This window comes from Gymnoscopelus braueri (assembly GCF_963280865.1).
Source record: "Gymnoscopelus braueri genome assembly, chromosome: 5".
Lineage (NCBI taxonomy): Eukaryota > Metazoa > Chordata > Actinopteri > Myctophiformes > Myctophidae > Gymnoscopelus > Gymnoscopelus braueri.
Genome location: NC_137606.1, coordinates 14,795,238 through 14,811,988, shown reverse-complemented (window position 1 = coordinate 14,811,988; position 16,751 = coordinate 14,795,238). Strand labels below are relative to the sequence as shown.

The following is a 16,751-nucleotide window of genomic DNA, read 5'->3' as shown; positions in this document are numbered from 1 at the left end:
GGCGCGCGCCGGGTGCAGCAACTAGGAACTCAGACAGTACCAACTGTCACACACAGACCGTGTGCGCATGCGTTAATTACATAATGAACAGAATAATGTGCTCCATTACCGGCATCATCCTGATTGTCACACATTACTCACTAAATAACACATTTTAGTCAGTGTAATTTGCATACCCATATAAAACTGAACGATAGAGACATTTTAGTTCCAGTGTTCCACTCCCATAGTACCACTAGAGGTAGTGGACCAGATGACGCTCGTCTGTCACAAGCGTCATGGAACCACTTGTTCCTGCCTGCAGTGCCTGGTTTGAGAATGTTTTACATTTACAACCGGTACATCTACATAAATGTTGAAATTTCAAATACAAAGTGCGACCCTAAGTAAGGCCATGGATATAGAAAGTTAAAGCGCCTGGGTCTAAGTACCTGTATTTTCCGTATTGTTCAATAAAAAGCATTTTAATTCGAATTTTTACTTTTTGAATGATGTATCAGAGTGCAATACACCTTCTAACCAATAAGGGCGCGTAGTCAAAAGCATATGGAGAAGAATCGGAGAAAATGGCCACCAATCAGAATAAAATGCTTTTTTATTGAACAATACAGACACAGGGTAATTAGACCTAGGCGCTTTAACTTGTTATATTTGTGGGCGTAGGGTAAGCACTTTATATTTGAAATTTGAACGTTTATGTAGATGTACCGGTAACCAGTTGTAAATGTAAAACATTCTCAAACCAGGAACAAGTGGTTCCATGAAACATGACTGTCATGATATGACAGTCATGTTTCAGGGCTACACTAGAAGGTGCTATTATACAGGCAGTGGAAGTCACGAAAATGTTCATTGTGACAGGTAAACACACACAGCTGAAGGTAATAATAACATTAACTATAGCTGACCTATAGGTGTGGTTTATTTAACTTGTAGGAGCTGACCTGTCACAGAGCTGATACCTAAATGAAACACACCCACGATTGATGTTCTCTTGGCTTCAGCTGTGAGCATATTCATTGGATCATGGACTCATGCAGGCCAGGGTGATGCTACATTTTTATGATTTAATCCAACACAGTCTTTGTAGCAGTAAGATTATGATCTTTTACTTTTACTGCAGTCTATCGAGGTAGAACATTAAGATAAATGAAGTTATAGGCCAGAACAATATGTCCATGTCAAAATCCGACCCATTTGTACAGCTCAAAGGTCACTCAGCCATAAACCATTGGTTGAGATGCAGCCTCCCTGTCTGATAACTGATATTTCACCACAGCACTGATTGTCTCTGTGTCTTGGTTGAGTTAGCTTTGAAGAACTGTGCTAGCATTGCAAAGAAATAGGGAAATTATTGGTCCTGACACACTGGAAAAAATAAATAGCTTTGTCAAAGAATTGATAAAAATGCCTGGAGGTTTAACAGGCATCCTGGAGGAGTGGAAAAGTCTTGAAGAAGAGTATCATGACCTTCAGGTAAGAATAGTTTGATTTCAGGCAGTAATTTGCTGTTTTTATTGTTATGATATTGCTCAAATATTAGTTGTCCAGAAAATGCAAGGCTATTATTTAAACTATGGGTCTGTGAATTCTTTAAACAGAAACAAACCATTGAGGATTGCCAGCAATTTGTTCAACAAAAATATAGGTCCAAAGAATTATGAGTCAGAGAAGGATGCCAGTTGATAATTCCTTTTATGTGGGATTTAATGGAACCTCAATCATATGGGTCCAAAGAGTTGGACGATATGAGAATTGAAGACCTGCATTGTCTGTTCTTGTGGGATTACCAATTGCTTGACTCAAAAAATGAAAATACCTCTTTTATGTTTGACAATTTGGCCAATGTTTGACCAGTTTTTATAGTGTAGTTTGTTGATTACTTTTGATACAGTAATCTAATGGTCTTTTTCTTTTTGTAAGTATTAAAAAGGTCTTAAAAGTCCCTAAATTGTCACTTATTGTCTGGGAACCCCCCCCCCCCATAGGTCGAGAACCTCTGCACTACAGAACAGTGACAGATGCCTGCTGTAACTAACCTCATATAATCACTGTTGATGGACTGTTGCACAATAAGAATTATACAGATACTGGACTGTTGAAGGCCTGTTGACACTGTGCGGTCTCATGTTATATTCTATTATCTTTATTTATCTTGGTTTGGATCTCGACTCTACTCTAACAGTACGTTTTAACAGCGGGCGACTCTCGGGCGATCCCGGGCGACATCGTCCAAAAGATAAAGAAAATCCATCTTTCATCGCCCCCCCGCCCACTTCGCCCTATCGCCAGTAGTCGCCGGCTCTCATAGACATATAATGCACTTCCGGAAAATACTATCCTGATCGCCCGCTGATCGCCCGCTGTTAAAACGCACCGTTACCTGTAGCTGTGTTTCACTCTCACTGCTTCTGCTATGATGCCTGCATTTCCCCACAGGGATCAATAAAGGTTTATCTTAGTTTATCTGATCTTAATTGTTTTAGGTAATGGGTAATGGCGAAAATAGTAGATCGACAATTTTTTTATATGATTAAGACAATATACTAAGAAAAGATACAGCACTGGACACTACATTTTTAATAATTTGACTCCTGTTTTTTCTTTTTTTTACTTTATTGCAGGTTCGTGCAATACATGTAATCCATTTAATCCAAGTTTTCTTCATTTGTTTAATTCGTCCTGCTTCAGTTTTATATATTTTTTAATATACATATACAAACAGAAATTAATAATACAAAGACAAAAAATGGAAGTAAAGAAAGTAGAAGTAAAAGAGAGAAAAAAAAGGGCAAACAAATGAGACCATTTAAAATAGGGATAGCTTTCCTGTTTCTAAATTTATTTTTACATTTCATTATTTCTGAGACCCATTTACTCCAGTTTCTTTTAAATTCATCTTCACGGTTTCTCATTTTATAAGTAATTCTTTCCATTTTACTCCTGGTTTGAAAAGAAACTGAAGCCTTTTTGTCTCCGCCAGGCCGAAGGCATGGCGAGAGAGTATGTTTTACCCCTTGTCCGTCCGTCCGTGTGTCCGTCTGTCACCAGCTAATCTCCGGCACCGTTGGCCCGGTCGCTCCGAAACTGTGCACACACACTCCCTGGATGCCAATTCAGAACCTCTGCCCCAAATCTTTCACATGGGCCTGTTATAGCGCCACCAGGAGGCCGATTTGTGCAAAACCCATTTTTTTATATTACTCCTACTACACAGTATCACTATAGTCATGTGATCAACACGGATCTGTCCGATTTCCCATATTCCATCCTCATTGCCTAAGGTTGGCTTCCAAAGTTTGCAGGATTGGTCCGTTTTGAACAAAAAGCCTCAAAGTATACACACAGCTTGGGATTTCCGTGAAATTTCACACGCACATTCCCACTAGGCCGAGGAAGAAATGCCACCCTTCTCACATTGGCCTGTTATAACGCCACCAGCAGGTCTAATTTAGCAAAACAATTTTTTGGAACAAAATGCCTCAAATCATGAATGCAGTGTTTTTGATTGATTAATTGATTGATTGAAATTTTTATTAGGCAAAAGAATGTAAAACAACACAGTTACATTTATAATGCTTTTGTCTAAAAGGTCCGGCCAAAAAAGTCCTTGCGGACTTGTTTCCGTTGGGGTCCTTGAATTAATTTCATAGACATATATATATATATATAGTAGCAACCAAACAGTTCAAAAATCAATATGAAAATACAGATAATACAGAAAAAATACAACTATGTACCAAAAAAGGAGCATGAAAAAAATTAAAATAAAAAATAAATGTACAAAAAAAGGGGGGGGGGGTGAAGCATGGAAAAATAACGATTATATACAAAAAATGCATGAGGAAATACAAAATATGTACAAAAAAGAGGAGGGGGGGGGGGGGGTCGTCTGTCTACAGGGAAACTGGTACTATCTCCTCTTTCGGCCTCCAGAAAGATGAGTTTTTAGGGCTGTTTTGAATGAGCCCAGCGAACTGCATTTTTTGAGGGATGGGGTTAGACTATTCCATTCCTTGGTGGCTGTGCTATAGAAGGAGAATTTGCCCATGTTTGTTTTATGGGTGGGTGGTACCAGATTGTTGTTTACGCTCCCTCTAGTTTCGTGGCTGTGGGTGTCACTAACTTTTTCGAGGTATTTATACAGATATGCGGGTATAGGGGGCATTTCGGGCAAATCTGCATTTACAATTTTGAAGACCAGACCCATTTTTAGTTGTTTAACCCTGTCTTCCACCCTGAGCCAGCCTAGGCTGGCAAAGTGAGTGGGAGAGAGGTGGGTCATGGGCCCCAGTCCGAGAAGTAGTCGGATCAGTTTGTTTTGGGAGGTTTGAAGCTTAGTCTGCAGTGACACTGAGGTGTTAGAGTACCAAGAGGAGCTAGCATAGTCAAAAAGGGGCTGAATCAGGGCCCCCGAGAGGGTCCTGAGGGCCTGAGGGTTGACAAAAGAGGAAACTCTGCCCATAAATCTGGTTCTCTGGTTTACTCCTTTGACCACCTTTGTTGCCATGCTTTCACCTGACAGGTATTTGTCAAGAATACATCCCAAATAGGTAATCTCTTCTTTGCTAGTGATGATTGTGTCATCGACTATGACCTTGAAGTCATCTACCTTCATTTTACTGAGGGAATGTTTGGTCCCAAATAGGATGGATTCAGTTTTCCCAAGGTGTAGTGACAGTTTGTTATCGGTAAGCCAGGTACGGATTTTTGAGAGTTCAGAGCTGAGAGCTTCCTCAACTTGCAACTTGTCCTCACCCGAGATCAGGAGTGCCGAGTCATCAGCGAACAGGAACAGTTTGCAGTTACAGGCAGCATTCATGTCGTTAATGTATAGAAGGAACAGTAACGGCCCTAGAATGCTGCCTTGAGGAACCCCGCAGCTCACCGGGAGGGATGAGGACATGGTTCCGTTGATGTCAACCACTTGTTCTCTACCCTCCAAGTAAGATCTCATCCAATTTAGTGATGTGCAATCAAAACCAATCGCCCTCAGCTTATCAAGTAGAATCGCGTGGTTTACAGTGTCAAACGCCTTTTGGAGGTCCAGCATGACCATGCCACAGTATTTGCCCGAGTCTACCTCACGTTTGATGTAGTCGGTCAAATATAGTAGGCATGTGTCAGTGGAGTGGGATGTTCTGAAGCCCGATTGGAATTCAAACAACAGTTTGCGCTCACTGAGGTAGCTGTTGATTTGTTCTTGGATTGATCGCTCTATAACCTTTGAGATGGAACAAAGGATGGAAACAGGCCTATAGTTGCCAGAATCTAGTTTGCTTCCTTTTTTAAATAGAGGGATTACTCTTGCCAACTTGAATTCTTGTGGGACGTGACACTGACTGATGGATAAGTTTGTAATGTGGGCTACTATGGGAGCAATGGAGACCGCTGCGTCTCTGAGGAATCTGGTGGGGATGTTGTCAAGGCCGGTGGCCTTGTTTGGCTTTAGGGCGAGGAGTTTGTTTTTGTCAATGCAAGAATAAATGGCACGGTTGGCACCCTTTTCACATTGGCCTATTATAGCGCCACCAGGAGGCCAGAATAACGTACCTGACCTCACCTGGCGGAGTTCTATTTGTTATGCCTATAATATGCCCTGTAAACTACATTTTGATTAGGATATGGAGGTAATCTCTTACATTTCTGTTATCCAGGAGAACCACAGGGTGTATTTGCAGAAATTGGATGAAATCTCCAAGCTGCAGAACAGTTGCTCTTCATCGATTGCCCGTCAACGCAGAAGACTGCAGGATATGTCCCAGTTGATGAAGAAGTAGGTGTCTCAAAACGCACTCTCGCGCGCACACACACCAGATCACATCAGCCTTTCTGTCACCAACATACTTTGTGTGCTCTTTCATTAAAAACGCAGATGCAGTAACGGGCTTGCTGAAGAAGAATCCAAAACCGTAGATGACATTAAGAAGAACATAAAGACACGACCAAATGTTTTCTTTGAAATGGAGGCTTTCCTTCCCAAGAAAAATGGGTGCTGATTTTTGTCTTAAGTTTGCAAAGTGTTCTATTTACTGAGTGTGATGTGGCCTTAAATCTAATATCTTAAATTACAGGCTGTATCTCAATCTGGTCCTTGGAAATGTAAATGTAACTCTTTTCACCAAGTCTTCAAAGTAAGTAGCATAATGGTAAAAGCTTTTTTATTTATGTTTTGTCCATTTTTGCTTTATTAAACAGGAAAGTATAGAGACCGCAAGCTGAGTCATGGTACTAGCTGGTCTACATGACCCAAAGCTACATGATGATGATGACTATAGAACAATGATTACTAGTTGTACGAACGCTTGTTTTATCGTTGTATTGTTTTATTGGATCTTGTGTAGTCGATTATTTGTTTTAGCTCCTGCTCATTAGATTTAGCTATTTTGTCTCATCTGTTTAAGGAAATAGGTAGCTGATATATTGCACTTTTACCTTAGCGCTAGGTATACTCTTGGTTGCTTGTTTTTGCAGAAAATGCACTTAAGACTTCTGGTGATTAGTAGTTTTCGTTCCCTACCTATGTTGAATGCACTTATTTTAAGTCGCTTTGGATAAAAGCGTCTGCTAAATGACTAATTACTGTCATGAGTTATGGAATGATGAAAATAATTAGCATTAGTTATGGTATGCTATAAATGAACATCTCAAGAAACTGATTTCAGAATTTCTTTCGTTAATAGAAAACTAAAGTGTATGTCCTCCTCAGATTTGCCTACAAAGATGAATATGAGAAATTCAAGCTGTGCCTCACTATTTTACTGCTACTCGTCTCTTTCATATGCTATTTCTTTGTGAGCTACAGGTAAGAATAATGCAGTTCCGCTTTGAATCTCTCCACTCAAACAGTCCTCCAGCCTTATCAGTCACACACTGAGTTTGTTTATATAGGGATTGTACAACATGTTCAACTCAAGTTCATAATTTGTGTCTCCTAATGATAGGTCTGTTGATTCAATCCTAAATTTTCTCCTCGTGTGGTACTATTGCACGCTAACTATCAGAGAAAGCATCCTCATCACCAATGGGTCCAGGTCAGCTCATCCACTATTCAAATTCCAACTACAAATAAATCACAACAACACAACTATAATGTTTTTCAGTTAAAAATCTGTTTTTTGCTAGTGGCAAGTATAAACAGGCTTAACGCACTTTGCATGTTAATGACAATAACTACCTGTTCATTGCATCTTACATTAAGAGCTTTCCATGTACATTAACTACAGTACAGTGTGTTTTCCATTTTATTGGCACTATTGTCTGATGTGATCAGTTAAATGCATAAAATGTAAGCAGGAATAACATTTTAATGGGACATGTTTTGTCTTGTAGAATCAAAGGCTGGTGGGTCTTCCATCACTACGTTTCAGCTTTTTTGTCCGGAGTAATGCTAACATGGTAAGATTATAAGCACTTAACTTTCTCTATCCCTTTACAAGTATTGTGTAAATAAACAAACAAACAAAACATATCATTTACACAACACTGATGATAGTGGTGTCAAACAAATCTATGAAGCCAGCATCACAACATAATGAAAGACATGATATTAAAACATAATTTTTCAACCCATAGTCACTTAAAAGAAAAACTGGTTGAATGCTTCCAAGTTTAAAATCTGTCAACAGACATGGGTAGATGAGACAATCAGTGAATATGAGGAGCTGGCTTTGAAAGCCTTCTATTAAGTTGGAAGGCTTTTAAAAAAAAAAAGAAGTTTAATATACAAGGGTCCTGCTTCATCTCTCTCAGCTAACTGCCCTAGAGTCTATGTTCTGTATTAAGTGTGTTAATACAACACAATGGCAGACTGTTTGAATTTTACGCTTGCTACTGGATTCAAAATGCTATTTTTATTTCCCCCTAGGCCTGAAGGGACCTCGTACAAGAATTTCAGGGACCAGTTCCTTGCCTACTGTTTGTACCAAAGTAAAGTCAATTGGAATAATGCTTTAATGTGCCTATCCTCAAAATCAAGTCATACAAGATCATTCTTTGTTCCAATTAGGGTGTTCATATGTGCATTTATTTTCAAACACAGGTTTTGTCCAGTGTCTGCAGTGCTATTATCAGAGTAGCTGCCTGTACAGACTTCGAGCCCTTGGAGAGAGACACAACATGGACCTGACAGTGGGTGAGATACTGTACACTGTCAAACTGAGACGGACTGTCTCAAAACCCAGACAGGACCCTAAATAGATGGGCACATTTGTTTTCCTTTTGGTCATGTAAATTGAACAATAGTGAGTTTTATTCTCTTCCTTTGTAGCCTCTTCTTTAAACTTAACCTCGAGAACCCTCGTGTCCCTATTCTGGGGTAAACATTTGGCGAAAATAGATTTACATGCTCACTACTACTAATGTTGCAAGCTTGTAAATCTATTTTCATAAGATTTGGTGCAGAGTAGAGGGAAATACTAGCGGACCTAGTAGAGCCCTGAGGGACCCCCATCAAACAATATGGTTGACATCTTTAACCCTACCATTCCTATTCTGGGACGAACATTCAGCTGCTTTAGGCCTGAACATTTTGTTTTTCAGAGGGATTTCAGTCCTGGATGTGGCGAGGGCTGACTTTCCTTTTACCCTTCCTGTTTTTTTGTCATGTGAGTATGTGATGTGGCGCTGTCATGTGTCTCGGCTGTAGTCATGTTTTTTTTTCTTTTCTGTCAAGTCATGTAACTGTAATCTGATGAATCACGTTTTGTATGGCTTCTTCCCTAGAAAGTGCTGTCAGTTACAGGGAATAATAATGCATTGTCATGCATATAATATAGGACCCAGAGCGTTCTAATGTTCTGATAGGCATGGCAAGTTTTATTTGTATACTGTAGCACATTAAGGCAATTCAAAGTGCTTTACACTAAATAGTAAGAGAATTAAGACATTATTATCTTTTATTATTATAAAAGCACATTTGAATAAATCAAACAGTTATTAAAGGGTTAATTTAATATATATATATATATATATATATATATATATATATATATATATATATATATATATATATATATATATATATATATATATATATATATATATATATATAGTTTGGCTACAGTCATGTACTGTATGTAGCCCTCTGACATTTTCACTCTCGGTAGAGCAAGAAACTAAATTCAGCTGTTCTGAAATCCACATCTTGTGTGATGTGTACTGCTTTGACAGCAATACTTCCAAAGACTATTTCAAACAAATGACCAATCCAGTAGTTACTGGATGACAGATTTATCCATTGATGGACTTATGTATTTGATTATCAGCTTGATTAGTGTTGATGGAAAAGGGAAAAACATGTTTATATTGTTTTTCTTGCAGTTCTGGCAACTTTCCATTGGCCTTTCCCTCTACAGAATGGCCCAACTCCCAGAATGTCCAGAGTGGCAGGTTTGTGTATCTTTCACTGTTTATCTCCTCTGTCCATTCACCAGCAGTGCTAATACTACAGTGAAAAAATAATAGATGAAAATCCACTGTAACCTTTAATTACCTTCTTCTTTTCTTCACTTTTTGCAGGTTTTGATGTCTGGTCACTGCTTCCTTATACTGTTCATGGGAAACTTCTTCACCACTGTTGCTGTCGTTCGTCACAAGCTTAAGAACAAAAGTCAGGAAAAAACAAAGAGTCAGTAATGAGGGACAAGACGTCCAAAGCAAAATGTCTTTCACATGACTTTGTCCCAGGTCATGGCTTATCATTTTCTCATAATTGACCTAATGTTGGTATGGATATAATTTCTCTGTCTCAGCTATTTTAACACTTCCATACATATCTTTGCTGGTTAAGTTTAAACATTTGTCTGTTATTAGAACTCATAAACCAATAAGACGTGCATCATGGGAATTCATTTCCTTCAAATCATACTGTTTGACAACACCTTTTTATCTAAAAAAAAAAAAAGAAAGAAAACAAATCACTTGTATGCTGAATAAATAAACGGTGAAGGTGGGTTCTACAAAGATAGCAGAATGGTAGCTCTAAGCTCATTGTGTAAGTTATCTTTTGCAGACTAAACGTGTGCAGTGGATGGATGCATTTTTTTCTTACTTGTATGTAACACCCAGGGCCGAAATAGGGGTTAATAAATAAACCAAACACTACTGACTACGGCAGTTGGATTTACACCAAAAAAAAACACAATTAAGGCTTAACTTTAAGAAGGAGGTTTCTAACAGAGCTTTAGGACTGTGTTTAGGCTAAAAAATGACACCATGAGTAACCAAAGCTGACATTTTATTCTCACATTAAAACCGTATAACAATTTGGGCCACATAACAATTAGTTATGGTCTTCAATAAGTTACCATTTCGGTTTTGGACCCAGTAAAAGTCAAATTCATATACACGGCACACAAAGCAAATATCACTATAAAGAGTTTACTGCAGTCTCATAGACATGGCATAGGTAGGACCCAACATACTAATTAATCAGTGGGGTTTAAAGTTGATTAAATAAGCAGCTAAACATCATAATCTAACATTATGTGCACATAATAAAAACACTACGGGGCGAGCAGAGTGAAGAGCGCCTTTGCAGGAGACTGCCTTACTTGCATATAATCTAGGCTACATTATTAACCACACAAGCATTGCTCATAATTTAAGTTAACCCCAAGCCATAAAACCATATGGATGTTCTAACCAGGGGTCTGAGCTACAAGTCCTGTTAGGCACTGGATCCAGTCTGTGTTTTACAGTGGGGCTCAGGTTGAACATCCACCAGAGTACTGCAGACAGCCTTGAAGCACCCTTGGGCTAATGCAAATAATTAGACCTATTTGATCCCGCAAGGGAAGTTCAGTAGCTTGAATTTTCATTTTGTTTCACTAGAGATTCAGGGGCTGGAGCCAGGCTTGAAGTTCAGCTTTCAGCTTCATACATGTCAACAAATGCAAATGGCTATATTTACAGATGAGAAAACGGTAGCAGTGGTATGACCCCTCATTTCAAGGGAATTTGATATCTCCATCTGACTGATGCTTTTTAAGGCCAGGTTTGAAAGAAGCCAGTGATGCGCATCCTTTAATGGATGATGTCAGGGTATTCCACATTATGGTGGCAGAGTAGTAGAATGAATATTTTCCCATGTTTGTGCTAAATTTGGGGGGTACCAAATCGTAGGTGCTCCCTCTAGTGTTATAGCTGTGGGTGTCACTCACCTGAGGGGGTTCTGTGCCTTAATCAGGGACACCTCGACACATTGCCACGGCTGGGAATCAAACCTTGGACCCTCTGTTTCCCAGATTAGTCCATGGGCCAGACCAGAAGTCAGGGACACGAAAGGTGGCAAAATCTCTTTGGCACCATTTTGTTTGTAGGGTCCATATAAGTACTTTGAAACATGATAGCCTTTTCAAATGAGTAGCTTTAATACTTTTTTAGGATATTCATTTTTTTGCCATTATCTGCAAGGTCGTCAAGGCTAGGGCAAGTGCTACAGGCTTTTTAGACAAGTGTACAACCCATACAGTAAACAAACAGATCCCGTCATGCCCCAGAGAAGTGTACATAGTTAATATCACAAGGTACAACACACCTGAGGTCATAGGCGCCGATGCTGTGGGTGCTCCTTGTCATAAACACACACCTGAGGTGGTGCTCAGGGGTGCACTGGGCGCTTTGCGTCACACCACGGCGTTCCGCCAGTTTTCTGAACAAACATATGTTGCTACCAGTGGTGTAAAGTAACTAAGTACATTTACTCAAGTACTGTACTTAAATACACTTTTGAGGAATTTTTACTTTACTGGAGTATTTCCAATTTGCAGTACTTTTACTTCTACTCAGGGGCAAATGTTGTACTTTTACTCTACTACATTTTTTTGAAAACTTTAGTTACTAGTTACTTTGTAGATTTTGATTATTATTACAAAACATACAGTAACCACTTCAACCCTATATACATTTCGGCCATTTGAAAATAGCCGATCTACAAGCTCGATCTACAAGCCGATCTACAAGCTCACAATGCGTCGCTTCGTGACGCATTGTGAGCGTGTAGATCGGCATTCCTGTACAGTAGGCTTGATTGTTTGTTATTCTGAAGGAAATGTGTTCAAACGCAACAGATTATTGAGAAACCATTACGCACGCTGCATGCGCTCAATGCTCAAATGGTAATATGTAATTCATGTATTTGTGCAAGATGACCCAGCTGTAAAATGTGTATATTACTAATTATGTTCAATCCAAAATATCATGCTGTAAGTGTTAGGCTGCATTTACACACCTGCTTGTCATTAATGCTTAAAAATATCTATGACCATTATTTTTATCAGATGTCCGATATATTTTAATCATGCCGGACATTGGGGCCGGCCACCAAAAATCCTAGCGCGACCTCTGATTATCTGATTATGCAGTTTTTCCCCCCTCTGTATGACATGTTCTATTCAAAAAAAGTTAGTGATTTTTTTGGAACTTTGGAACTATGGTTGGTGTCATTGAAGGCTGATAACTGGGACTAAGCTACTACTTGGGAAGGGCTATCATGTTGAAATATTATCTAGATATATAGACCTTTTCAAAATACCAAACTAGAGTTTGCCACCTTGAGTGTCCCTGATTAGTGAACATTCTGGCCTGGGCCCATGGACTAGATGACCTCTCTACCCACTCAGCTATGGCAGGGTGTGGAGGGTGAAGAGAAGGGTGGGGAGAAAGGGTGGGTAAGGACACTCCAGTGAGGGGCAAAGGACTGGAGCTGGAGAGTTGAACATTCCAAACCTTTTACACTGAAACAAGATCAGGTCTGCCAAATTGGGGTAATTCTGTGGAAACTCATCGCATAATATGCGCTTGAAACATGTTTTCTACTTACCGGTAATAAACTTCATAAAGCACAACTAATTTACAAAGTGCTTCATACAACTGCACAAGTTTATTTTAGTTTAGTTTAGTTTATTAGCACATTGTTATAACAAATATAGAAACAATACATATTAAATGACAAGTTGCTGTGCAAGGAAAGGAAGAAGCCTGCTGGCTTATTTGGAATCGTTTCCTTCATGGGAGAAATCATTAAACAACAGGATTAAAAGTTCAATTAGAACAATACAAAATAATACAAGTTTCCAAGAGGAGCAGTGGTGCAAATAAAGAAATAAAAACACAAAAACTGCTAAAAAGAAGAAAATAAATAAAAATAAAAACAATTTTGTTAAGATTACTAAATCAATGGACTATAGTAAGGAAGAAATTAGATATTGTTTTAAATGTTTCTTAAATATTGGGAAGGATATAGTGAAGACTTGACAAGTGCACTTTCAACGTAGCACTTGCCGTAGCACTTGCCCTAGCCTTGATGACCTTGCAGGCTTATGCAAAGTCTAAAATGTAATTTAGATGGCATGTTATGTAGACAGATGCCAGGTCATTTGTAGACCTGGCATCCTATAGTGTGTATAGTTTTAATGTACAGATTGTACTGATGTTTCTATGCATTTGATGTATTACCTCGTCCTCGTGTTTTCCATGCTTACTGTAAATCGCTCTGGATTAAGAGCGTCTGCTATATAGCTAAATTGTAACATCTCAGCAACAGAAAGAAAACATATCAAAATATATGCAGTAAGAAAGACAAGGGAATTATTAACATTTACCATTTGTAAATTTTGGGATGCCCTTTCGATAAACATGTTAAGATAAACATGATAAGAGGAAGAATAAACAAATGTATCAAGCCTGAGCTCCTTAGCCAAGTTTTTCCAAATCCGAGGGGCCTTGACAACGGTGACCCTTCTTGACTAACCAGCCGGTTCCCGGCCGAGGACGTCAGGCTGCGCACAGGCTTAAGGGGTTAAAAACTTTAATGAAGTGCCTTAAAAGTAATTAAAAAAGTTAAATCAGTCATAAAACAGACAATCAATGTGGAAGTTCAGATATGACGATGGTTTTAGTTCAATGTAACCAATAACAGCAGTGTTCTGTAAAATTGGGAACTTATTATTAGCCTACTAAAATTATGATTTCAGTGTCTTTAAAACTCATAATTGTTCTGATTGTGGAGATATTCCTGAGATGATAAAAGCATGTCTGAACTAGTTTAACAGCTCTCAAACCTTAGGCTAGGATCAAAGGACCGATGTGATTGAATTTGAGAATGGTGTGATTTGGTCCAATTATGATAATCTCGCTTTCGTCAGAGTTCAATTAAAGGAAATTATTTGACATCAGTCTTTAATATCTGCTAGACAGTTAATTTAAACGGGTAGTAGAGTTGTTGGCCTTCACAGGAAGATATGTAACTGTGTTATCGTCTGCATAACAATGGAAGGAAATATCATGTCTATATGTATAATGTTGCCAAGGGGAAGCATATATAATATTTAAGAGAATAGGATTACACCCAAAAGCGAACCAGCAGTAATATATTAATACGTCTTATATGAACCCTTTGTCAAATGCTGCCCCCAAGTCCAACAAAAATAAGAACTCTCAGCATCAAGTGTCCAGCATTTTTGTAATGAATGGTAATTTAGAAATTGGCCTGTAATGTTACAAATGGATGGGTCAAGACCAAGTTTTTTTAAAAGAGGTTGAACACAAACCCGTCGGGGGCACATTAAGAACATAGTGAGCGCTGGGGGGCGTGTCTTCTCCTCCGTGTCATCAGCGGCCATACCCTAGGTGGGGTTGGCGAAAGGGCCTACTCTGTGTGGAGTTTGCATGTTCTCCCTGTGTCTCTCAGGGTAGTTAATACCCTCACAAAAACATGCAGTAATCCTGGTCGCTATACCTGACAGCCGGGGCGCCTGATGGAGGAGAAGGGAACTGGTTGGAATAACGTGTTCCTTCCACACGCTACGTTCCAAACAGGGAAACTCCGCCATGTCAGGTGACAAGAAGGTCAGTTGGCTCTCATGCATTGAAGGAGGCATGAGCTCGGCCCTGGCCTCCCTAGGCTGGTGAGGGGAGTGAAGCGCCCAGGATCACTTAGAAAATTGGCACTGGGTAAAAAATAAGGGTTACAAAAATCGCGGGATAAAAAAAATATCCATATCGGTACCATCTGGGTGGCCAAATTCTAGTTGTGAATTTTTATTCCTATACATCCCTAGATTAAGTTTTGATATGATAGACCTTGCTGACTGGTTTGTAGTGCTTATCAACTCTTAAAGTAGGCCCTAAGGACTGCTGCTGTTCTAGAAATCCTTTTTCTTTCATTATATCCTCTCATTGGGGTGTGTCTGCACTAATGGCCAGCAAGAAGACTTCTAAACCCCTATGTAATGTTTCAAGTAATTTATCTAATACACAGATAACTTATATACTATAAGGTTCAATTGGCCGATTGACAGGTCTAAATCATTGAAATGTATTTTCTAAGTATTTTGGCGAAATTATAATGTCCTCCCAATACCTTATTCTATTGGTGTAGAGTCAAATTATATTGTTTTAAAAAGAAAGGAAACCAAACACATTTGTGTCTACAGTATTCGATTCTGAGGTTAATTGTGTGCTTATACATTGGACCTGCATTTCAGAATCCAGAGATCCTGATGGTGTGAATGTTGAGACATACAAAAAATCAATAAAAATTAATATACAAAAAAAAAACACAGTGTTTCAAAAGCAGAAGGACACTGCTTGGCTCTATCAGCTCCACTCTTCCCCTCTTCCCCTGGGCTGGTTGGCCTACAATGTTGTGCAAGATCACAATGGTGATGAAGCTGAAGACAATAAGTGTCTTTGCCCGCTGCTTGACTTGCCACCAGAAGGAGCCCCACTGATCTCACTGAACCCAGTTTCGGCACAAAAATGGGGTCAATGACCCCCCCCCCCCCAACTGTTTACTGTACATATCTTTCTTTTTTATTACTACTAGTATATGATTTTTTGCATATTATTGTTTGTCTTTAAATGATGACGATGAATGGAATACACAGGACCTTACTGGAAACAAGCCCCGAGGGCTTATCTGGGTTATCCTTTTAGCATTCTTTTGTATAAATCTGTGCCAACGTGCCTTTTTTTTGCAAACTGTTAATAAAGTATTCAATCAATCAAAAACCTGCCCACCCTGATACAGTGCTCAGTACCATTGCCTACGGACACATCACTCAGGCGACTCGGCATGAGCCACAGTCATATAACGTTTTTAAAAAAAGCATGGGTTTTCGAGGCTATATAACGTTTGACATGCAGTTATATGGTCGCTTGCCTATCTAGTGGAGTAATCCACAGTGATGGTCATCAGTGGTGCTCAGACCTGGGATGATGCACACTCTAATGTCTTTTGTCGGCCAAACCAGATAACTGATGAATTCATTCAGGTGTGGAGGAGGTTGTAAGTGTGTCATTTAGAGGCCTGAAGTCCATCTTCAATGGGAAGGACTGGCCCAAGGCTGTGCGAGCCTTCTGTATGGTAATGTCTGCTCTTCTTCACAACTTCTTAGAGGAGGGAGAAAAGACTCATGAGCAGATAATTGTCCTGGAGAAAGCGAGAGAGAGCACCCCACAGGCTAGATATGGGTGGATTGCTTCATCACCTGGTGGTGGGGAGCAGGAATAGAATGGAGCTCTCTGCTCTATTTGACTACGAACTCGGCCTGGTCCCGGTCCCTGTATCAATCAAGCTTGGGATAAAAGCGTCTGCTAAATGACCGTAATGTAATGTAATGTAATGTAATGTAATCATTGATGAGTAGGGATGCCTCAGAAGGGTAACAAGTCTGTGATCATCCATGGGTCTTTGACCCCAAACCCCACCCACCAGACATTATACTCATTGCTTTGGAAAGCAGCAG

At 39.4% G+C, this 16,751-nt stretch overlaps 1 protein-coding gene across 1 annotated transcript; it reads left to right on the top strand.

Moving 5' to 3' along the window:
- Positions 1-1,407: 1,407 nt before the first annotated feature.
- Positions 1,408-9,636, top strand: LOC308085280 (transmembrane protein 120A-A-like; the record flags this gene model as incomplete). Its single annotated transcript, XM_080428358.1, has 12 exons — positions 1,408-1,476; positions 5,658-5,776; positions 5,876-5,992; positions 6,075-6,134; positions 6,710-6,805; positions 6,945-7,034; positions 7,333-7,398; positions 7,868-7,929; positions 8,042-8,134; positions 8,542-8,606; positions 9,322-9,390; positions 9,520-9,636. The coding sequence occupies 12 exons, from the start codon at positions 1,408-1,410 to the stop codon at positions 9,634-9,636; spliced, it is 1,023 nt and encodes a 340-aa protein (XP_080284484.1).
- Between the last annotated feature and the right edge of the window lie 7,115 nt (positions 9,637-16,751).